We start from the raw sequence: 22,776 nt of genomic DNA on the forward strand, positions 1-22,776 counted from the left end.
GATCAAATGTGATAGCCTGATAGGTACATACTAATCACTTTCATCATGAAAGAGTTAAGTGTGGAAAAGAGGCCTTTACAAGTATTAGAGGCTGAAAAGTTGATAAGCGCAGGCAGGGCAAGCAGAAATCAAGAGTAGTATTTCTTACAAAATAAATATAATTCATCACTTGAGCGAAACAACATAATTATAGAAATTTCAAACTTTTTACAAGCATGTGTTGTTACTATACCAAAATTCCATCTGGTGAAATTTGGCTTTTAAATTGTTTCTTCAAAATTTCAGCTTTTAGCTTAACCAATTCTTCTTCTGTTGGTTCTAATGGAGGTAAACTGTTTCCAATAAATTCAACGATTCCCATTGATGAAAACTTTTCAGTAGTTGGGGGAATATTGTATACCCTTGTGTACTTCTCCGTTACAGTTGCATATCTTGGAACTAAGGTGTTAAACACCTTAGGAACCAATGATTTATTCTGTAAATAAAATAAAAGAAAATTGATATTTTGCGAAGAAAATGTTGCAATAGATAAAACTGATGGAAATGGTAGAGAGAAAAACTAATAATTGTGTTTTATACCATTAACCATGTGTAGACAATAGGCTCGTTGTTTTCTTTTGCTAAGTCAATCATCTGAAATGAAAGATTAAAAGCAATGTAATATATTTAATTTGAATAAAAAACAAGTGGGTTGAAAACCAAGCAAAGGATGTACTTTAAATAGTCTAGAAATTAAGGAAAATGCTAGAAATTGATGCAATATTATCCAAAAGTAATTTTAAGTAAAGGCAGTCTGTCCCCTCAATGATTGACTAATATTCTTCCTGCCTTAAGGGATCACTGCTCGCATTTACTGGCCTAGCTGCGGATGTCCCACAAACCAAACAGAGAACCAAATTTTTCTAGCAATAGTTTCACTACAACGGGAACACAGCCATTTGATTCAAAAGCCCTGGAACCAAAGTTGTCTCTGGTTGGTTTAAACTGTTTAATTATTGATCAAGCTTAATGATGCATTAATTTTAATCCAGTGAAAATAAAAGTTGAGCACAATAGGGGACAGGCTGCCTTTAAAGCCTGATAGGGGATAAACAAAGGTCTGCATATATATACCATTATATTACAAGCGTGCAGTTTAGAATGTATGTTAAAAGGATGCGGCAATACTCGAAGTAAACAAATTGATAAAACTGTAATTTGGCTTAATGGCTGTTTCAGATTGATCTGAATCTTCAAAGTTTATGATTTTATCTTGCTTGCCTTCCTCAGAGCATATCTTATATTTTATTAGATGGCTTCCTTTCAATCTCTGATCTTAACAATTCTGTTTTGCACCTTTTCTTGAGATAAATTTTAACATAATGTGTCAAGATGTTTTTTTTTCATTCACAATTAATCATTCTCTTTCACTATCACAGAGTTTTCCATGGTTTCATGGCTCATGCTTAATCAACAGTAATTAAGCAAAAGGTTCAAGACACTGAATGCCCTTTCCACATCAGAAATTGAACCTGCAATAGTTATCATTAACTTGGCAACATTGCGTAAACTGGGATATTGAGGCCCCTGACAGCTTTACAAAATATGCCACCAAAGAACTCTTAGTTTCTTGAAAAAGCCTTTAAGTTGTCATTGGGCAAAATGTTAAAACTTTTGTTTTTAGCAAAAATATCTTCTGGTAAACATTTAGCTTCCAAAAGTGAAACAATGAATCTACCTGGAATGATCTTACAACTTTCTATAGCATAGTCCCTATCATCATCTGCAACAAATTTTTACAGCATTGTAATGTTTGTTGTCTGTTTCAGAAAACCTCCCTTAAACGCCATTTCATAAAATTGTTTGCAATGAGTATCTTTGAGGGGCGCATATTTTTCTTCATGTTTAGTTTAGTGTGTCGTTTCAGAGAGTTTGAGACAAATCTGAAGAATGCAGCTCTTGCAAGCAAAGTAAGCAGAAAATTGTCATCACAACACTGTTAAGAGTAGCTCACAATATATTTCAAAATATTTCTTGCAGTCATTTTCTTGAGATCATTTAAAAATATTTATTAATTTTTGGGCATACTTTTGCTATGTTTGATTTATTCCTGGCTTAAAATGGAATTAGTTTTTTGAAGAGTTTTTTGGCAGTACAGAACTTGAAAATGGCTTTGGAAAAAGTGAACATTTTTCAACATATTGGCTAAAAGCTTTTCGTTTCGCACCCCTCAAGGCCTTATATTTCCATTAGAGGGAAAATTGAAGTTCAAAGGAGAAGTGCAGGATGACTAACATTACACTCTCAAGCATCACTGGGAAATTTTGTGTACATTCAATTATGCACATTTACTATATACATGTGCACTCTTTCTTTCTATGGTAAAAGCTTATACACTCCTCTCAAGGTCAAATCAGAAACTGCCATGAAATACAGACCTCTTGCATGTGAAGGTTGGACAATAGGTGATTGAATAAAATTTAATCATTTGAAGTTAATTTCATGAGGGGCTTTTGAGCTTTGACGAATATGCTTGAGATTGTTATTATTTACTTTTCAGTAGTGTCTCTTGTGCCATGCCTCCTTGCGTTTATCTCGTATTTCATCTACTAGTTACAGGCAATTTTGTCCTAATGAGGATTTGAATTGTGACACTAAGCTAAAGTGTGTGTTTTGAGGTGTTTCATTCCCTTGGTTAATCAAGAGGTATTTAAGGTTTGGCATATCAAGGGTCTCACCTTGCTTTGTGAAGCCTCAATACAATTATGCTGTTTATTATCCCAGCCCTCCCTCCTTCATTTTTATGTGAAATGCCTTTTCACTATAGCTTTGTGTTTTGAGTTTCTTTTACGTTGATTTACCTCTCATACCTCTAGGCATCTTTTATGTTGTTTAACACTAGAACTGGTGCATCAGCTATCAGTATTTGTTTAGTATTTGTTTGTAACTTCCCTTGGTAACTATACACCTTCATTCTAGAGATTTGTGGTAGGTTGAGCGATTTGTGCCGAAGCACCAATGGTCCAACTAGCTCTAGACGATGAGGGATATGATACAAGCAGTAATGGAAGAAATGATGAAGGTAAGATTGGGAAGGGGACAACCTAGCCAAGTGCTATTTATTGAATGGTGATAAAAATTGACATTCTATCTTTGACATTCAGTTAAGTTGATTTGATTTTATAAAAATTCCTCAGCCATGAAAAGTGAAAACACTCTAATATTGGAAAACTGTCAACTCTTTAAATAACTTTGTATCACATTAGAAATACAATAAAAAATAAAACGTGGATGTATGACACTAGACGCTGTGTATCGATGGGAATGAATTAACTTGAAGTGAGGTACTCATTCACAAACTCACTCTGTTTGTAACCCTTGCCACATCTTTTGCTCTTGCTAACGACGTCTCCACTCTCTCCTTCTCGACTAGCTCTGTTAAAGTGTTTCTTATCACTTTCCTACGATAATTTGCATTTTTAAATTTTGACTTTAATAGTTTTTCAAAAACCCTGCACTCGAACGCCTTTATGGATTCTGCAGCTGCCATTTTGTTGAAAATGATTTGAGTCTCGCTTGTGCTTAAATGGAATCGAGACATTTTACCAATGCTCTCAAGTCAAAATGGCGCTGAGGACTATATCTCCTGTGCAACTTTTTCATAAAAATGTTTTATTTTTGTTCGCAGGCGGTACAGTTTCCCAGGTAAGATACAGGAACCATAGAGATATGCCACAGAAGAAAAAGAAAAATCCGTTTGTAAAGAGGCATACAGATTTCATCAAGCATCTCTCGATCGCATTGGTGAAACACGAGAGGGTTTGCACGACTGCAAGGAAGGCTGAGCAACTGCGACAATATGGCGATCTTGTAAGACAAATATTTCCTCTTATCCCAGTTTTGAATCAAATTGATGCAGATATTTATCTTGTATATCGAAACCATACGTGTAAGATTATATATCAAGTTTTATGATAAAACTCTTCTTTAGTTTTGCGTTGCTCTGAGGTAGGTAGTTGAGAGCAGAAAGAAAAGTGTGACACTATTAAACTAAAACATTGGTTCACCAATAGAATAATTGAAAGAACTGGATCACACAGTCTGTTACTTCAAAATGCACCTTTGTTACTTGGTAGAATTTTGTGAAAAAGGGATATTTACCACCATCCCCTGACTGGAAACTTTGCAGATAGAAATAATGCGTGCAAATCCTGCATGTGTCATCATAATAAAAAGATTTTCAAAAAAAGTTCCACACCTTGATTTAAGGCATGGCACTTGTTTGCTTCTTAACCTAAAGGTTCTATTGATAATTGTAAATGCATGCCGCCTGAAAAAATCACAAACACTCCTACTTGCCTGAAATCTCAATGAAAACATTTGGACATATTTTCAGTAGAGGTTCTCCATAGTTAAGGCCTCAGTGGCATTGATTTGTGTATTTGCAAGGCCAATATATTTTTTTCTACTGATGTTTATCACAATAGTTATACAGTCTGCAAAAAAATGCACGGACACTGGATGAAGATTATATCTGCTTTTGAAATAGTAGTCTCCAGTCTGGTCTTTTTAAATTTTGTTTGTAAAAACCCACAAGTGTTATTGTGCGTATAATTTTATTTCATGATAATGACCCCCTGATTTGTCTGGTCTTTGTTTGAAACATAATTTTGTCATGAGGTTTTTGTTTCCATTTAGCTCATCAATTTGACACAAAGAAGACAACCACCCCCTGACTTATATATGATAAAAAATGGTTTTGTAATAACCGAGGATGAAGCAATAGAATCGCGAACTAGGAGGAGGATCACAAATAGAATGTCAAAAAAAAGCTTCATTCCACCAAAGGAATTACCAGAAGAGGAATATGTTGAAAAGTGCAAGTCAGTGGTCAAGGATATTTTATTAGAGGTAACCAAAACTGGGTGCATATTCTTGCCTCCCTGACCTTCCATGTATCTAAGATTTAGAATTTTTTATAAACCAAAAGAGAAAGAAGTTTTACCATTGCACTCTATAATTTTGAGAGACATTTCATCTTTAACCTATAATTAAAAACACAATTTAGACAGCCTCTTTGCCTCAATTTGTACTCACATAATTTTCTGCCCCGTTAAAAAGTACCTGCATTATTATCTTGAAAGTAGATTGCCTATTTATAATCAAATTGTTTGCTATTTCTCTGCCTAACATCAAAAACCTGCACACCTGCACTTGGATTTATTAGAAACCAAAATAGCTATGCATAAATATAAGGAATTTCTATTGTTGTCTCATTTAGGACAAAGAAGCAATTGAAAAACTTTATGGACCATTGGCAAACCGTTTTCAAGGAAGGTATGGAGGATTTGTGAGGGTCACCAATATTCCACTTCCAAAGAAAAGACTTTTCCCAGCACTTGCATTTGTAGAGTTTGTTGAAAATGAACTTAAACCATTGCCAGAAATGCCAACCATCGTGAAGGGACGCCTTAAAGCATTCCCCAGAGCCAAAATTTGTGTAAACCAGACAGAAATTATACCAGATGTTATAGCTTAATTCAACAATGTAGATAAACTTGAATCTTTTAATGAAATTGGAGAAGACTTGTTCCCAGAGCATGAAAACTTCTTGGTTTCTTACCTACCTGATACTATCTTGGTTATATGAAATTTGGTGCTGTGCTGGTAATCATACACCTTGAGGGTTTAAGTTTGCCATGATGTGTGTCCCATAAAATGAAGACCTTACAATTTTTTTGAAGACATGACAGCCATTTAAATGTGAGGATTCTCTTGTGAAAATGCTTGAGGGGTGTATCACTGTTTGAAAAGTGTATGCGAGGTTTATGAACCAAATTTTAGATTAATTTTCTTGAAAACAAAATAATTTAACAAAAAGCATACAATTTTTGAAAGAGTGACTATGCCACTTGGAAATACCATCAAGATAATAAACAAAAAAGAAACTAAAAATTAATTTAGAAAAAATTAGTAAGAATTTAAAGAAACAAAAGAGACAAATGAATAGGTGGTCAAAACATGAGACTGCATGTGAAACAAAAAGCTAATCTAGGGAGTTCTAGGCCTGTTTTGTGTGCATGCCTAATGTCACCAGGTCTGCCTGATATAAATTTTAAACTTATTCAGAAATGTAACTTTACACTTGACCTTATAGTGTAATATGAGAATTTAATTTTTTATAGTGTAACAAACTTTGTTTTAAGCAAAAGTACAACTTTTGGCCTTGCAACTCATATAACTTTAACAGAAAGCTATCCGCCCCTTCAGCTTTATTTCAGACTGCTATGAACTTTGTTAACCATAGTTTGCCTCAAAGTAAGGTTCCCAAACCTCATCTTGTTCTCTTTGTAAAAAAATCAATTGATATAACAAAAAAATACTAATTGGAAATTTAAGTGCAAAATAGATGTGGCCAATGAGGCAAAATTTGTTTGATTAAAACATCCCTTTTGCACAAAATATTGCAATAAGCTCAATATTGTGCAAAAAAGAAAATTGGAAATGAATCTGGCTCATCAATTTGGGCAAAGATTAGTTTTGAAGCTACTAAATGATAGATTGATAGAACGGATAGAAAGCCTACTAATATTCTGTATGAATCAGGTGTTAAATTCATTTACAATAAATCAATTTGAATTTCATTTACCATCTCCTATTTTCAGCAAAAATTGAAAAAATAATCTAGCAGTTCTAATGATACCAGCAAACAGTTTGAAGCTACTAGTTTCGTACACAGGCAAAATGATACAATATATCTACACTTATTGAGGCATTGAATTGCAATTGAGAAAAAATACCAGAATAAAGTCTTTTTCTTGTAGTTTTCAGTGATTCAAATAGATTTTAGAATTTCCAAGTTGTTAAGTAATCTCAATATTTATGATATGGTGTTGTAAGAATGAGAATGAAGTTTTTATTCTTTTGCACTATTTTACAAAGAAATTCATGTCTGTATTCTAAAAACAAAATCAATTGCAGCAAACAATGGAAGGTATCTAATATTAAAACCTTTTTACTCTTATAAATAGCTTATTTTTGTAACATTCTAAAATCACATAGACCTTTATACAAATTTGAAAAAATAAAAGGGCGGGGTTCTAAGAGCTTCAATGTTGTCGGAATTTAGCGTTTGATTTTGGTAGACCAGCTAACAAAATCTAGAAAATTCATTCTTTCAGAAGCATAGAGGGGATTGGATACACACAATAAAGTGTAATAAATATTGGAAGTATTTCTAAAGGTGGGTGATAGGAATGGGATAGGCCATTTAAACGAGATTAATTGGTCTCTAACTCTTTTCAATACAATTAAAATCTAATCTAATGGAATTTAAAAATTATTCTAATTCTAGGTTGAGTTTGGCTTAAGCTCTTCCTGAAAATTTCTGTCTAGCTCTTCATATAGATCTTTCATTGATGTTTCTACCTGGAAAAATTATCTAAACATTAATTTTTCATTATACTAGGTATATAAAACTTGTATGAAAAATATCAGACTTTTTAACATTAAGATATTGTGTAATTTGATATGTTTAAAAAAAGTATTTTGCTAATATAAGGAGTTGTTTAGAGAAAAAACCCAGGAGCATCCATGTAGCACTGATTTCCCACAAACCTGTAACAATGTTCAAATGGCAGTAGAGAGTTATGATAAAATTCATATAGCAATGGCAGTAGAGAAACAAAAAATATTAGGAAAGATACAATTTGGGAATTCTAGGTACCTGTTTTATTAGGACCACTGTTCCACCTATGACATCTTTTAACCTACAAAGATAGATAACTCTTTAAAGTTTATGCAGTTTAATATCATAACTTCACAAAATGGAAATTATGGTTAAAGGATAAAAGCAAACAAATTTCACATTCAAAGAATTAAAAATTTTTTGAAGGTCAAAGTAAACACAAATTAGACATTTTGAGTACCAATTGAGTACCAATTTGCGTTGGTAAATTGGACATTTTGAGTACCAACTTTCAATCAAATTGATATCATTAGACAGTGAACACAGTCCATAGAGTCAAAATAAGCGACACAGACAAATGGGAGAAACATTTATGCTTTCTTGAGATTTCTGATCTGCTGAAGTTACTAAGTGATTTCATTCAAAGCATAGCTGTTTAAAAGTGTCTTTTGCAACCAAATTGGAAATATTGCAATGATTAATAAAATAAAGTTCCTGTGCCAAGAAATAAAAGATTAATCAAAATTTACCTTTTCACCTCTAGTTCATGTGCATGCCTTTGTGTCTGCAGGAGTTTGTACCAATTTTCATCAGTTACTGGTAGATTTCTGAGGGCAGAAAGTGACTAATTACATCCCAATTGTTTTGTCTAAACTTCCTGTTAGCAAGGAAACTTCCTATTAGCAAGGAAGTTTCAAGAAATTCAACATGGGGAGTGTCATCAAACAATAGTTCCAAATTTTGAAATTGTACCCTAAGAATATTTATGAGGAAAACCATTCAGTGGGCTGAATGAAATCTTGATGCAGGGTGGAGTTGGCCCATGGGCCAGAGGTTAAGAGTAGCTGCAATACAGGATCATCTTAAAATACATTCATAGAGATGAGAAAACAATACTAGAATAGAAAAATGGGACAGACTTACTTGGGAACACAGTTATGCTTCCGTTCATATGCTGCAAATTTTTCCAATTGGTAAACACGATGAAGTAGGTAACTATTTACAAGCAACAGCAGAATAAGCCTGAAAAATGGTTGGGAGGTTAAGCTTGTCATGTCCTCGTGATTATCATATGATACAACAAAAAATCTTAAGTACTAAATAAACAAGTAAACATCATTAGTTTGTTATAAACAGATTAAGAAAATTAAGGAGAGAAGCAATAAAAAACAGCAACAATTTTTTAATCTATGATCAAAACTTTTATAATTTGTATTTTGCAGTGCTAAGTTGATACTCACAAAGTTGAAACACCAACTATTATTCTTGGAGATTGTCCACCAGGTCTAGGGGTAAATTACATGGAGTTGAACAAAGTAGTATGATTTATGTCAATGACAGAAATAATGTGTCTCGATTTTTTTGGAATACTATGTTCTGATGCATTAAACTCCGAAGAGTGTCAGACAAAAAGCTTTAGTTTACTCAAATGTTTGCTTTTTTCAAAGGCATATTCTTCTATTTCTGGCCACAATTTTTATATTCCATTGAAGAGGTAAAAGTAATCTAATATGAAAATCATGTATTTGATGTAAGTAGAAGGAATACATTTAATTCTACTTACAGGGGTGAATTTGAAGATACTGAAACATTGGCAGCCTTGAAAGTTGTTTGCACATCTTGGTCTCCATCTAAAAAAGTTCATCTTCTCAGTACATTGTCTTCTGTTTAGATATTATAGATTTTTATCATTTAACCTACTGATGCTTTGGTTTATAAAACAAAATGCTTTCAGGTAGCAACTCTGAGACTCTGAGTTCAACATTCAATATGGTCGTCAGGCTACTGTATGTTTTCAAGATATAGATAACGAGGCACGTGTAACTAATAGCTAAAAGAAACTTTTTATTCTTCGTTTTTATACCATCCCAATCATTTAAACGGTAACGTATTAAAATATGAATATGCAAGTCTTTATGAATATCGAATCTCATTGCCTACCATATTCAATTTTTTTAGTAGGTGTTGCCTTTCCAACTTCACTTTTGCCATAAAATGTTTCTTCTCTTGTAGCTTTCCCAGTGGCCTGTCGTTTTCTCTTCTTTTTTAGCTCGCTTGGTTTGGCCTGGGACTTCTGTCTCAACACCAAAGCTATGAAGACATGATAACGTTTTATTGAATTCTGCTTTTCAATTTTATTGAATTACAAATTACACATTTCGACGGGCTTTGGTGTTCAGTGGGTGGTTTAGGTCGAGGGGCAAATCACTCTTGCCAATAGCGTGCGAAATTCCCACAAAAAAATGACTCTTGGAGATTTTCAACTAAAACAACAGGATTCCAGGTTGCCAACAAATATGTATGAGATTTCCACAGAGTGATTTGCCCCTCAGATGAGGCTAAACAACATGAGTTTAGCTATTAGTTGAACTTCTTGCGCATTGCCACAAATAATGGCAAACAGAATGGCAAGCATTTTCATGGAGTTTCTGCAGAATTACAAATTGGGCAGAAACATAATATGTCACTTTACATTGAGTGTTTTGAAAAAGTGTTTGTTGCATCACACTCGATTCTGGCCAGCTTAAACCAGCTAGGAGACACTGATGCTTTTCGCTGTCTCGAAAAGAGGGACCCAGGGTACCTAGGATCTCGGCAAAATTGCCACTTTTTCTAATTTTATAATTCATGCCTCAGGCTGCTTTGAAACAGGGGTAATTTGAGTTACTGCAGCTTTCAGTTTGGGCTCGTCTCCCTTCGTTCAGAGCTTTCGCCAGATACCAAACTAAATGCGCACCACTGTGAGTTATGCAGCAACATGAATTATATTGATTGCAAGCATTCCAAGTGCATTTATTTTCTAAATACCATTTTTCAACGAGCATTTTTAACTGATTTTCATTTTGATGACTTTTGTAAGCATGTTCCAAATGATTTGGAGATTTGAAATCTTTGGACCCAGAAAGGTAATAGATTTTATACCATAATTTATTGCTTTGACGTTGGGAACAAATGTCATTTTTTCGAAGATTATAGCTAGTGGATTTTTGGGAGGGAATAACCTTCAAAAGGATTGGGTTCAAAAGGTGTGAAGCCTTGGCAAAACGACTAGACATTTCACTCAACTTTTATTTAGCGAAGTTGAACGAAGTTTAGCGAGGGTGGCAAAACGTGACTAAACTTTTCCCTAAATTTCACTCAACTTTTTTGAACTGCGAGCTGTCTATGACGCTGTTGGGTTGTAGGGGATCTTGCATAGGAATTTGCTTTTGGTTTCTTTTGTTGTATGCACAAGCAGTGGATAAAAATAAGAATCAGATGAAGCGACGGGGAAAGAAAAGACTTTTTAGATTATTGACAACAAAGTTGACTGTTGAAGAAGACACAGTGGCGTACAACGAGATATTCATATGTCTCACAAAAGCTTTTTGGGTCACGTAGAGAAAGGAAAACCACGAAAACAGACGAAAACCTTTGGATTTCCACAGCTAGAGCGCCTGCGCAATTACAACAAATGTTTAATTGGTAGCAAAACGACTAAATATTTGCTAAACAACACTAAACAAAGCTAAACATTTTTTAACAGGATCAAACTTTGCTCAGCAACACACAACACGACTAAACAACACTAAACAGGGTGGCAAAACGACTAAACTTTTTACTAAACGTTTGGCTAAACAAAACTTGAGTGAAATATTCAGTGAAATGTTTAGTCGTTTTGCCAGTGCTTAAAGTTTTGTGGAATGCAGTGGCGGATTTAAGGGGGGGCAATTAGGGGCAGTTGCCCCTCCCTTGACGAATTGAACCAAGTCTAGCGCCTATTTTTTGTAAATTGTGCGCCACTATTGAAGAATGAGAAACAGGTGAAATGAGAAGACCGATAGGTTAATTTGCTTCAAGAATTACCTCAGAGTTATGTTGTTTATTCTGAAAATGGATCTGAAATTGTTGTATACAGCGTACTCTTGTCACCAATTTTTGGAAATTTTTCAGCGCCCCCACTAGCGACTGCCCCTCCTTCAAATTTGCTCTGGATCTGCCCCTGGTGGAATTCGCTAAACGTAGGGTAGTTTCAAATGCCAACAGGTGAACAGAATCAATATGGATCGAAGATCGAAGTAGCCTGATAACCAAACCCCGCTGATAGCCAGCCCTGGTTGATAAACGGTATAAGGGGGCCATTCGGTTTTCTCGAGTTTTTATGGCTTGCATTTGATCACATCATTATATCCAAATAAAGGGGCAGTGATTGAAGTGACAATATGCAAAGGATTTGACAATTTTTTGTCTCTCTTTACTAATCGCGCTATTATTTCAGAACTAAATTTTTGCAAATTTGAGTTTTTATTGATTTTAATTACAAATGGGGTTATTTTATTATTTACTTTTATTTCAAAATCACTGTTCTCTCTAAATCAATTTATACGATTACATTTTCACCTGATTATTAATGACTGGAACTCAGATAGATTAGCACTCACATGGTTGAAATAAGTTCTGCCTTAGTGTCAAAGTACAACACTGAATCGCAGCTACGGATAAATCTATCAACTGGCGTCCAAAAAAGATTTATATATAGCTTAAACTGTCTATCTATAGCTTAAACTGGCCTCAAAAAATTCAGTTGCTAAGTCTACACCCACCAGATCAGAAAATTAAATTTTTCAGATCGAGAATATTAACAACTTTCGGTTTTTTAATTACAGCTATTTAGTATCTTTATTTTGATTTGTCTGGGTTTCGATATTGTATAACCAAATGCGATTTATCGGTTTCCTCGTGCGAAATGATATTATTAAGTCTAAGAAGGTCTAAAATTGTGGAATATCTCACTAAATGCCGTCAAAACCATGCATATATACGGATATCTATCACTGATAAGCAACTTGAAGGGGTGATGAAACAAAGGTCGTTTTGTTTCATTTCTTAGACCGTTACCTATACCAATTACCTCAAATATGACACCCTTGGCAATTCTGTACCCTTAGCTAGACCAAAATTGCAAAGAAATACACCTTTGATATAGTAGAAGTCCGAACAAGTATACTCTTGGTCGTGGCACATCTCCAGGTAACTTTATTTTGCAAGTACCCCCCCCCCCCCACATGTTAGTCATACAGTTAATCTTATTCTTTTAATCTTAATCTTATAATCTTTTTCCCAAACAGGAATCTCTGACTAGCCGGACTATACACTTATAACTGTCCTGTATGGACATAACAAACACAATGAAAGCAAACAAACAACAAATGGAAAATGTCCTTTAATGAAAGGAGGATAAAAAGATCTCGGTGCAACTTGCCATACTTCCCATATTGGGCAACTCCTCTTTCACCACCAAACTTCATTATATATTTACATAACCGCTTATCTTGACCATTGCTGGCCATTTCTATATTTGACTGCATTTATTACCAACTGCTAACTCATCTTACAATAAAGAATCAATTCTTGAACTTGTGCACTCTTTTCTTGCAAATTATAAGGATTAAAGGCCTTTTTAGAAAACAAAAATATAACTTCCTAAATAGTATTTTGATTCGAATGCTAGAATACAAATTTATTCGGTAAAAGTTAAAGAAATTGATTAATTCTTTCTGTAATTTGATGCAATACAACATTATTTTACATTCAACTGCAACTTTAAAAATGCATCCAAAGTATGCAAAAAAATATACCCATATACTTCTGGTAATCATCCTCAGATCCAATCCTGAAGGGATGGTAACGAAAAATTTCAGCATCACAATCTAACCACGACCTCATGGCGTCTCCGGGACTCGTGCTAGCTATTCTGGAAAATCTTATTCAGAATGACAACCAAACCGATGGGATCAGTATAAACACCGCTCCGAGAGGTAGAATGTTTTGAAATACGATTTACGACTTTGCGTCATGTGGCTATTGTTGGCAAAACAAAGGAAGATATCGAATGAGACGTTTTCAAGGAAATTAGTATGGTTGGTTACTATGGAGAAAAGCAGAAATAAGTGGAGCTTGAAACCTTGAAACCAAGTACAACACAAGAGGTTAATCCGGAACATTTCAAGTCCGACAATCATGAAAAGAATCTTAGCTTGCGGTGATCAGGCAAGTAAACGACCTTTGCACAGTTCCTATGGTGACTTGAAGGCGTGGCAAATACCAAGGCAACAGTTGACGGAACCAACCAACGAGGAATATAGAAAGTCGTCACAACTATTGTACATCCTATATTGAAGGAAGTCAAATTTTCCCGCAAAACAACATCCCTGTATGTTCTTGAAATTTCTAATTAAGATTATAAGGTGCCTGCTAAAAGGGTGCTTCACATGTAAAATTGATTTTCAGTATCATGCACTATAATTTTACTTTTCATCCCATTCTGAAATCTTTTGTGAAGTTCTTTGGCTATTGTATTTAATAAAAAAAACTTCACTACTTGAATAGGTATTTTTGTAATATAAATAAAAGTAATTGTAGTCAAAGTAGCATTAAGGGCGTGCTCAAGTTTCTCTCAAAGAAGCAAAATCATTAATTAACCGTAACAGTTCTCTTTAATGATGTCATTATGTTTTAAAATTAATTATTGTGACTATCAAGAGATATTGCACAATAAAAAGATAACATAGATTCACGCAATCAGAAGATTGTCTTTATTCATGTGAGGACTTGCCTGCGTGCAAACACAAGCCCCCAGACAGAAAGTTAGCCTTAAGACACACCTTGCTAATTGATTCAGTTTTTTGTGAATTTTCTTTTGCCTAGACCGGCGTTGGGATTATCCATTCATGACAGCACGTTTAATATAGCACTGCAGCAAATGCTTATCACATAGAGATTTGTTTTTTCTTCTTGTTAACTCATAAGATTTGCTTGGGTCATTAATGTTTATGTAGGCATCCGTAATGGATTTGGTTAACGGCGTTTTGAGCTGACTCAGGCTAATCATGGGCTGAATTAAGCTATTCATCGGTCTAACAAACAGCTTAACGACATTTATAAATCCGTGTATGCATTTTAAAGTTATTCATAAAAAATCTTTGAAGTAAAATTTGTATCCTTTTTTTTTAAATGCTGATTGGTAGACATATTTAGTTTGTGTAGATGAAAAGTATATAAAACGTCCGACTGTAAGGTAAGAGGCGACAGAAACAGCGATAGAGAGATAGATAATCAGTACCGAGGTGTACAATGAAGAAGGATTGGATACAACTGTTGTGTTTCCTTTAGCGTTCTCTTGGTACTTTAACATTGAATCTCTGAACCAGCAGCCAGTTCTGGGTTGGTACACTAGATAATTTCTACAACCGGCGTCGGTGGCGTCGCCACGGGGTGGGCTGTTTCCCAGAAGTCTATTTTCTAATTTCTCGAAATCCTATGAAAACCTTTGGGGGGAGCTGGGGGTAATCAGATCGATTTCGATTTACGCACTGGTAAAAAAGCCACCGTTGCAAAAAATGCTGCTTGAGATAGTTGCTTGTCCAAAAATATCAAAATGGATAAAAAAATACTAAAAAAAGGATTTTCCAAGAGTCTGAAGGGCATGGCCTAGAAAATTTGTCCTTGTCCACCCCAGTTGTCCACCCCGGCGTGAACATATCTTATGACTTGATTCATACTATTCATCATGAGGCAATCAATTTGATGCGAGTTGTATTCTATTGACTCTTGTTTGCATTCACTGACGGAAAGTGGCTTCGAAAAGTATTATTTTGTCGTGAAATGTTCGTCGGTGTCAAAAGTTTACGACACTTTATTATTTGCTTCGTTCAAATGACTCCTGCTCTGTCAATCCTTATGTTGGGGAGGCGAGGCGAGGCGAGGCGAGGCGAGGCGAGGCGAGGCGAGGCGAGGCGAGGCGAGGCGAGGCGAGGCGAGGCGAGGCGAGGCGAGGCGAGCTGATAGTTTAGGGATATCATTATATCAATTACTCCAAACCAGTCTGAACCATTTTGGGGCGAAGGCTTATGGAAAAAATTTACATCTCATCGTACTTCACAGCATTTAATAGAAAATATTATGTATAGTTGCATCATATAAACCAGAGTTTCATTTTCACTCATCTCGTGAAATCCTTTTTTATAATTTTTCTTATTCGTTTGATTCGAGACTGGCCTTTTCCCATAAGAGCCAGGAATGTTCCTACCATAGCATATATAGGTACATATTATGAGATAAAAAATAGCGTCAATGATTTTAACTGCGCGTGTGCATATGATGCCCAAATTTAAAAGCCAGCGGATCTTCAGACAAATGCTTGTTCGTTTCCCTGCAATGTCCCCCAGTTTTGTACATATTTATGTGCAGCAGCGACACAACACACCCCCGGTTTTGTAACAAGTAACTATTGTTACAGTTTGTAGTTCTTTGAGATACTTGCAGTTTTTCAAATTATAAAAAATACCATCACGGCAGGTTAGAAAATCTCGTTCTTAGATGACCTAGATGCCAAAGAGTCATGTTATTATCATGAAACTAAAATAAATGTGTTATTCTTTCATATGTTTTCAAATGGTTTGGACCCTCAGCCTATGTAGGCTTTGTACTGGGTAAAGAGAGTATCTTATTTGGCGTCTCTAATGAGAACTGAAAACATGTCAACACTAGCAAAATGGCGGAATTTGTTAAAGATAAACAGAGTAATATTTTCTCCACTGAGATAATTATTTAACTTTCCGGTTCTACGTCATTTTTCTAGATCTAGAACAATTTCAAAACAATCGCATTCTCGATAAGACTTACCCAAATTTTTGAAATAGTCGTTGAATGCCTGATCGGCGTTCCTTTGTATCATGCCTGTAATAAACCAAGCAAAAATGTGAGGACGTTAAACAATTCACTGAAATAATACTCTTACTAATTATTCCTAAGAAAAAGTCTTAATGATGCTAACAACGCGTTAAAAAACCTAGATTTGGAATATATTTACATATATTTTCTTTACATAATTTACAGCTGCAGTCATAAGTTTCTTGATTGTTTCAAATTCAAGTGGCAGGGACTGTCATGAGGTTTTGCCTATAAACCTACTAGAATCATTTTTCCTAGACCTTTCCTTTTGACGGCTTTGCTATTTTAAAGTTTCCATCAATTGAGTCTTTACCTTTTTCTCTTTCCCTTCCTCCTTATTTGAAAAATCGCCTTTCAACACCTATTTTTCACCTTCCTCTTCTATACTCCTTAAAGCTGGAATATGTGCACATATATATGATTGACTTACTTTTTGCGATTCCCATCATTGACTTTGTATATCTGACTTCTGAATGAATCCTGGAATGCAGTATACAAATACAAACACATAACTACAAGTTAAGTTACCTAAATATAAAAGAAGGTAACGACACCTATTAAAAAATTTTTCAGGGAGATTGGCCCAAACGTCAGCACTTAGCAAAAACTTTCAGGGAAAGTTGGCCAAACAATGATTAAGTGATCACACGCAACGAAATTAGGCGGAAATTCTTGTATAAGATTAAGAGAACGAGTCAGTGAAATCTGGTGGTAAAACTCTTGGACATAAAAAAGGGGCAAGTCAGCAACGAATCAAAGCTAATGCACAATTTCCCCTATTTAACAATAAAGATAAAGCTAGAGCTAAGTAATTAGTGACAATTTAGCTGGACAAAGGTTTAGGCCGAATTATGATCTGTATTTCAAATAAGCCTTTGGTAATGCAAGATTTGAGACAGAATGAAAAAGCAGAAGCATAAGATACTAAAGTAATTTTTGTTCTACACTGATTACATTAGTATTTTTGTTCCTCTGAGTATATACGTCGGATATTAACCAAAGATAAGCAAAAAGTCAAATCTAGATGTGGATCGAAAGTAAAGAGAGAGGACGATTGGCGAGTTTGATTGGTTCCTAACAATGCTTCATAAAAGTTTTCTACAAAACACGACTAAGTTTTTGTTCTTATGATTTAAAATTGACCTAGATGATGTCATAATCTGCAAAGCACTCTGCAGATACACAGGACAAAAACATAACAAAATTGCCAAGGGATAAGAAAGACAGATGAAATACTATTACCTCATTTTGCAACGATTTCCTGGTAACCTAGTCAGGCAATACAGTGAAAAGATGTGAAAGCTATCTGCATATGGAATTCCTTTGTTGTATACCTAGAAATGTGAAATTTTAAAAAACTTTATTCAAAATCTTCAACATTGGTGCTCTTGAGTAAAGAGATGTTTAAAAGTACAAAATATTTAAAAAATCCATATAATTTTGAGATAAAGCTAGAGAAGGTACCTCTGTTTCTACAACATAGAATGATCCGGGGGTGTTGTTCTTATGAAATATCTGAAAAATAAACACAACATATCTAAAAAATTGTGAGTTGATGATTTTTACTGAAATAAATGGATGGTGATACCAAGATGAAAGCTTCTAAAAAGAAATAATTAAAAAAGACACATACTAAAAATTTGAGTAATGGCTTTGAGAAAGTGATGGAGCTCTTTGGGCTTCAATCAAAACCCCTTAGTAAGTGGTTTACTTGGCACTTCACACTACCATTTTGTATAGTTTTAGCAGATCAGACTTGAGATTTTCATTAGCAAAGCCAACCCCAATTACAGCAGCAGTACCAAGGTCGATCGAGGAGTTCCATAATGACCTATATAGTGTTTTCAATGATTTTTGAAACAGGAAAGACTTTAAACTTCAGACGAGGATAGGTTAAAAACAGACAGACATCAAAGGATGAAAGTTATCAAAATAATCGGCCCAGGATACTAGATTACAAAATAATAACAGAAAACAATTTGAACAAAGTCTTTGAGCCTGCAAAATTCTTCTGCTTTCTGTGTGGAAAGTTCCTCGATTTAATTCAGTCAATCCGCGTATGATTTATCTATACAGCTTAGAGAAAAAAGCAAGGATTTAATTTCGCTCGAAAGAATTTTATTCTGTTTTCAAAGCTGGCATTGGTTTCTCTCACTGCCAGTATTCAGTATCAGGAACAAAACACACGATTAAAGAACACAAGTCGAATGATCTCTAAAAGTCGAGCTTGCATCTCAAATTTCTTATTAGCCATAGGTGCAGTACTTGGGGGTTTAGGGGGGCTGAGCCCCACTTGTTAATGGCTAAAATTGGAAAATTTCTATTTTGCTATTGTTTTTCGCAACATTTTGTGCAAGGGCGCCTCTTGTTTATTTAGTAGCACCGCTGTTATCAGCTGTATGTAAGGCAACAAAAATTGCATAACAGCAGCATTGAAGTAACAATGGGTACCTGTTTCACACTTGTCTCCGAATGTTTTGGTCCTATAGTATAGTTTAAAGTCAAAGTGTAGGTCAATAATCTTTCCGAGCTACCGTCTTCGTTTTTGGTAAAATCATGATATCGAACATCTACAAGAAGAGAAAGAAATTTCAGATAACCTGGGGATTAGGGCATTCCACAAGCTAATAGAGACCTGAATTCCCTTAAAAAGTTGAATATATTCACCAAAAGATATTGAGCCGTGCGTATGATAAAACTATGAAAAATCTCTTTAAGTCGTAGCCAATCATATCTGTATACTTGCTATGCCTACTTGATGAAATCTGAATAATCCGAATAAAATTAAGCCAATCAAAAGACATTTGATATTGCCTTTATGACAACAATACATAAGAAATGACGATTGGGTAAAAAATTTCATAGATACGGATAGTCATTAGAGTTAAGACTCTTACTCAGCATTTTCCTGCTTTCATGGATCTGTTTCATGACGTCAGAATCACTCGAGAAACAATGCTCAAACAAAGCATCAACGTCAAAATCGAATTCCTACAATAACATCGAAAACAAAAATGATTGACAAGTCAATCAAAGGAGCTAAGAACATGGGAATTACGAAGAAAAAACAAGATGGTCGAAGGGTTCCACATAAAATTTCGGCACAAAGCCAATAAATTTTCGAGTGTAATATTTTTTACATTGTTTCTAAACACCGTACACTAGCAAAAATACAACAATTAAATTAACAAAGCTGAAAATACCACACAACGGAGACTTGTGATTACTTTAAAGGGCGCCCCCTTTTGGTAGGCAATGTTGGGGAAAACCCCATGGAATGTGTTGACACTTCAACAAAGGAAAGAGGAAAGTGTTTAACTCCTAGTGGAGACTGAAGGACAAATTTTTTAATGTAAGATTTAAAGAAGACAAATTAGAAACATTCTGAAAGCAAAGTAAAAGAGAGTGACAAAACCTAGAAAAAGTTTATCTTTACTCCGGGCAATATCTTAAAGCGGCTAAAACATTCCTAAAAAACTATGAAAACGAAGTGGGGTTTGGGTGTGTGACAGTTTAGTTTCTTTCATTTTAATTTGCCTTCCTCGTGTTTTTCTTGGCTCTTGCAGCGGAATTAAGCCTTAGACAGAGTTGGAGAAGGTGGTGTAATAAGTTGGAACGATTTTGCATATGATTGGGGAGGGGGCTTTGTGATAACAGGTGTGAAAGCGAACAGGTGACAAATGTGGCAAAAGCTGGAAATGATCAAATTCACCGAGACTTACCTCTACACAGTACTCTACTCCTGGATGGGCTCCCACGCAAGGGCAAAACACTTCACCGCCAGCGTCATCAGCTGAAAAAGAAATAAATTCATAGGAAAAAATTCACAAGTACATATCTTAATTGGATTTACGGGAGAGATAAATGGCAGAAACTCGGGGGGGGGGGAGGGGTACCTTAACATGTTTGAAGGTATGGGGACGTGCCATTATTCAGGGGTACATTTTTCCTGAAAAGTGCGAAACTATCGGTACTAATTTTTGAAATTTGTGCGGAACTATGGGTACAATTTGAAGAAAAATGCAGAATTATGGGTACAATTTGAAGAAAAATGCAGAATTATGGGTACAATTTTGTGGAAATATTGCAAAATTATTAGGAGGGAGATTCAGCATCAACAAAATGAATATCCAAAATGATTTTTCATGTGCTTTAAAAAATTTATTTGCTCTGCAGGATAATGGGTATAGTTTTCATCATGTTTGCGGAATTATGGATCACATTTTTTCAGACATTTGCGGAATTATTATTGTCCAAAATTTTAACCAAAATGGCACGTCCCGTCCAAAATTAGGCATAGTTCCCCCCCCCCCCCGAGGGCAGACACTATCATACACGTGAGCATATCAGCAAGATCCATACATTCAGCTAAAATTCGACAAGATTCAAATAAAAAGTGAATCCCAGGAATATCTCTTGTTTTTTTAATTCGTTTCACCCATTGCCCAACAATAAATAAGAAAAACAAAATTTAAAATTATCAAAAAATCTCTTACTTTCAGCGTTATCTTCAGAAGTATTTTCGTTCTCTGATCCTTCAAGTCCCGACGTTTCTGGTGCAGGCAATAGAGAAAAGGTTTTCTTTAATTTCTTCCTTTGCTTTTTTCTTTGCTTCGCAAACGCTAAAAGGTTCTCAGCTCTCCTAAGGATCGGAGATGGTGATCTTGAAGACACGTCACTGACCTCGCCATCATTGTCTTCTTTTGGGTCTGGTAGGCCGCTTTTATTGACGTCCGATGTTTCCAAATCGCCTGTCCATAAGTCATCTTCATGCACACCGACAGGGGGCGTAGGTGGAATAACCGAAATCTTTGTCTTTTGTCCCTGGGAATATGGGAAGAATTAAAGTTTAGTTTTAGAAGTTTAGTTTAGTTTTAGTTTAGTTACAATTAGAACCTTCCCATGCATAATCAGGACGGAGCAAGAATCGAGCAGCAGCCTATACATTAAGACCCGCGTTAAAGAAAAACATGGAAGAAAATTGCATTATTGCCTTCCAATTGCTTCTTTAGTTTATAATTGCTTCTTTAAGAAACGGAGCCTAACATTCTCGAATGTAGGACATAACTATTTAATGTGATAGCTCGACTCAAAAACGACGAGTCTTCACAAAAAATGAAAGATATAACAAATATTAACAGACTTACAGGCACGAAGATACAAACGACGGAAATATTATTGTTGATTGAAATCCAATTTGTCTAAGCTTGCACCCGGTCTTCAGTCTATAATTTTAGTCAGAGCAACTGTTCGAAGAGCTTATCAAAGTAGCACAGTCAATGAGTCTGGGTAAACAAAAAAGCGGGATTAAAAAAGGCAAAAAACTGTTAATAACAATAATTCAAACCTGGTCTCCTTGATAATCTTGGGAAACATCACTGGGTGAAATCGATGGATTATCGTTATCATTTTCGGTGACTTCATCCCCAGTTTCGTCTTTATCATCTACTACCCCGTCTACATCATCTGAAGTCCTTTTTCGAAATCTCCTACACAGTTTTCGTAGTTCAAGTGGACCCACAGCCTGCAAGCACAAAAGAAGCTCGCCGCTTAAAATCATAAGCACCAATCGTGTGACTTAAACGACAAAAAGATCGCAAAAAACCTTATGATCCAAAGAAGTAACTGTAAAAACAAATCTAAATTGCATTATTCTCATAGCCACAATCGGCCTCTACATACACTAAAAGAATAGCTTCTGGCTCCGGACAGCCTCCAGTACCAGTGTCCGGTAGTTATGATTAAGCGGACAGTGGAGGCAACAAGGACAATTTATGGTAAATAGATCTTACCTGGCCTAACAGTGCATTTTGCCAAACTCGGAACAAGGCAGTGTACGAATTATCTCTTGAGACAAAAGATGTGAAGAAATACTGAAACAAAGATAAAAAATGGGATATGAGGATAAGTAAGATCGCAAAGTAAAGCAATAATAAACGCTATACTCAGATCACTGGTCACATATACAAGCATCATTAAACAACATTGCATAAAGGGATTCAATGGGGTGAAACACATTGATTCTTGGACTTGAAAAATCACATCAAAATCAATGACGTCGACATTGAAGTAAATCCCGGCAAAGGAAAACTTTTAAAATCAAAGGGCAGCACACAGGCTGCATTTCTTTCAACACAAGTAATTTGTGTTATAGAGCAACTTGCTTGCAAAATTATAAAATTTTTATATCAAAGAGCATTATCCTCTGAGCCAACCTTAGTGCCAGATATCACCAACCAAACTCATCATAAAAATACTTCATGTAAGAATCTTCAACACTACAATTCCAATATACACCTTTTAAATTGACCTAAGAATAAATCTAGATCTTGAAAAAGTAGGTTTTCTCTGCGGTCATTTTCTTTACTTTGACACTTTTATATTCAACCTCTTGTAGC

At 35.2% G+C, this 22,776-nt stretch overlaps 3 protein-coding genes across 3 annotated transcripts in view; 1 reads left to right on the forward strand and 2 right to left on the reverse strand.

Moving 5' to 3' along the window:
• Positions 1-140: 140 nt before the first annotated feature.
• LOC135684247 (uncharacterized) lies at positions 141-3,563 on the reverse strand. Its single transcript, XM_065199718.2, has 3 exons — positions 3,344-3,563; positions 580-633; positions 141-475 (listed from the first exon to the last, which is right to left on the reverse strand). Exons 1-3 carry the CDS (start codon positions 3,527-3,529, stop codon positions 227-229), a joined length of 489 nt encoding a protein of 162 aa, XP_065055790.2. The 5' UTR covers positions 3,530-3,563; the 3' UTR covers positions 141-226.
• Positions 3,564-3,572: 9 nt separating this feature from the next.
• On the forward strand, positions 3,573-5,577 carry LOC135684244 (uncharacterized). The gene is made up of 3 exons (XM_065199714.2): positions 3,573-3,849; positions 4,678-4,890; positions 5,261-5,577. The coding sequence occupies exons 1-3, from the start codon at positions 3,604-3,606 to the stop codon at positions 5,516-5,518; spliced, it is 717 nt and encodes a 238-aa protein (XP_065055786.2). The 5' UTR covers positions 3,573-3,603; the 3' UTR covers positions 5,519-5,577.
• Positions 5,578-6,789: 1,212 nt separating this feature from the next.
• LOC135684627 (protein Aster-C-like) overlaps positions 6,790-22,776 on the reverse strand; it is a 30,612-nt gene continuing 14,625 nt past the window's right edge. Inside the window, exons 8-24 of the mRNA XM_089115108.1 lie at positions 22,171-22,251; positions 21,726-21,902; positions 20,875-21,202; positions 20,101-20,171; positions 19,276-19,369; positions 18,830-18,948; positions 17,843-17,893; positions 17,621-17,712; positions 16,809-16,858; positions 16,331-16,384; positions 9,608-9,757; positions 9,231-9,297; positions 8,908-8,952; positions 8,591-8,689; positions 8,197-8,274; positions 7,706-7,748; positions 6,790-7,407 (exon numbers count right to left, since the gene is read on the reverse strand). Coding sequence (XP_088971234.1) covers positions 7,330-7,407; positions 7,706-7,748; positions 8,197-8,274; positions 8,591-8,689; positions 8,908-8,952; positions 9,231-9,297; positions 9,608-9,757; positions 16,331-16,384; positions 16,809-16,858; positions 17,621-17,712; positions 17,843-17,893; positions 18,830-18,948; positions 19,276-19,369; positions 20,101-20,171; positions 20,875-21,202; positions 21,726-21,902; positions 22,171-22,251 — 1,677 coding nt within the window. The 3' untranslated portion in view covers positions 6,790-7,329. The remainder of the gene's footprint in view (positions 7,408-7,705; positions 7,749-8,196; positions 8,275-8,590; positions 8,690-8,907; positions 8,953-9,230; positions 9,298-9,607; positions 9,758-16,330; positions 16,385-16,808; positions 16,859-17,620; positions 17,713-17,842; positions 17,894-18,829; positions 18,949-19,275; positions 19,370-20,100; positions 20,172-20,874; positions 21,203-21,725; positions 21,903-22,170; positions 22,252-22,776) is intronic.

This window comes from Rhopilema esculentum, chromosome 21 (assembly GCF_057945365.1).
Source record: "Rhopilema esculentum isolate cy_ngs chromosome 21, ASM5794536v1, whole genome shotgun sequence".
Classification (NCBI taxonomy): domain Eukaryota; kingdom Metazoa; phylum Cnidaria; class Scyphozoa; order Rhizostomeae; family Rhizostomatidae; genus Rhopilema; species Rhopilema esculentum.

Coding starts and splice junctions, on each gene's coding strand:
- LOC135684244 (XM_065199714.2), top strand. CDS start 3,604: ATGGCGCTGAGGACTATATCTCCTGTGCAACTTTTTCATAAAAATGTT. Junction 3,850..4,677: donor TGCGACAATATGGCGATCTT/GTAAGACAAATA, acceptor GTTTCCATTTAG/CTCATCAATTTGACACAAAG. Junction 4,891..5,260: donor TCAAGGATATTTTATTAGAG/GTAACCAAAACT, acceptor TGTCTCATTTAG/GACAAAGAAGCAATTGAAAA.
- LOC135684247 (XM_065199718.2), bottom strand. CDS start 3,529: ATGGCAGCTGCAGAATCCATAAAGGCGTTCGAGTGCAGGGTTTTTGAA. Junction 634..3,343: donor TGGCAAGGGTTACAAACAGA/GTGAGTTTGTGA, acceptor CTTTCATTTCAG/ATGATTGACTTAGCAAAAGA. Junction 476..579: donor TTGTCTACACATGGTTAATG/GTATAAAACACA, acceptor TTTTATTTACAG/AATAAATCATTGGTTCCTAA.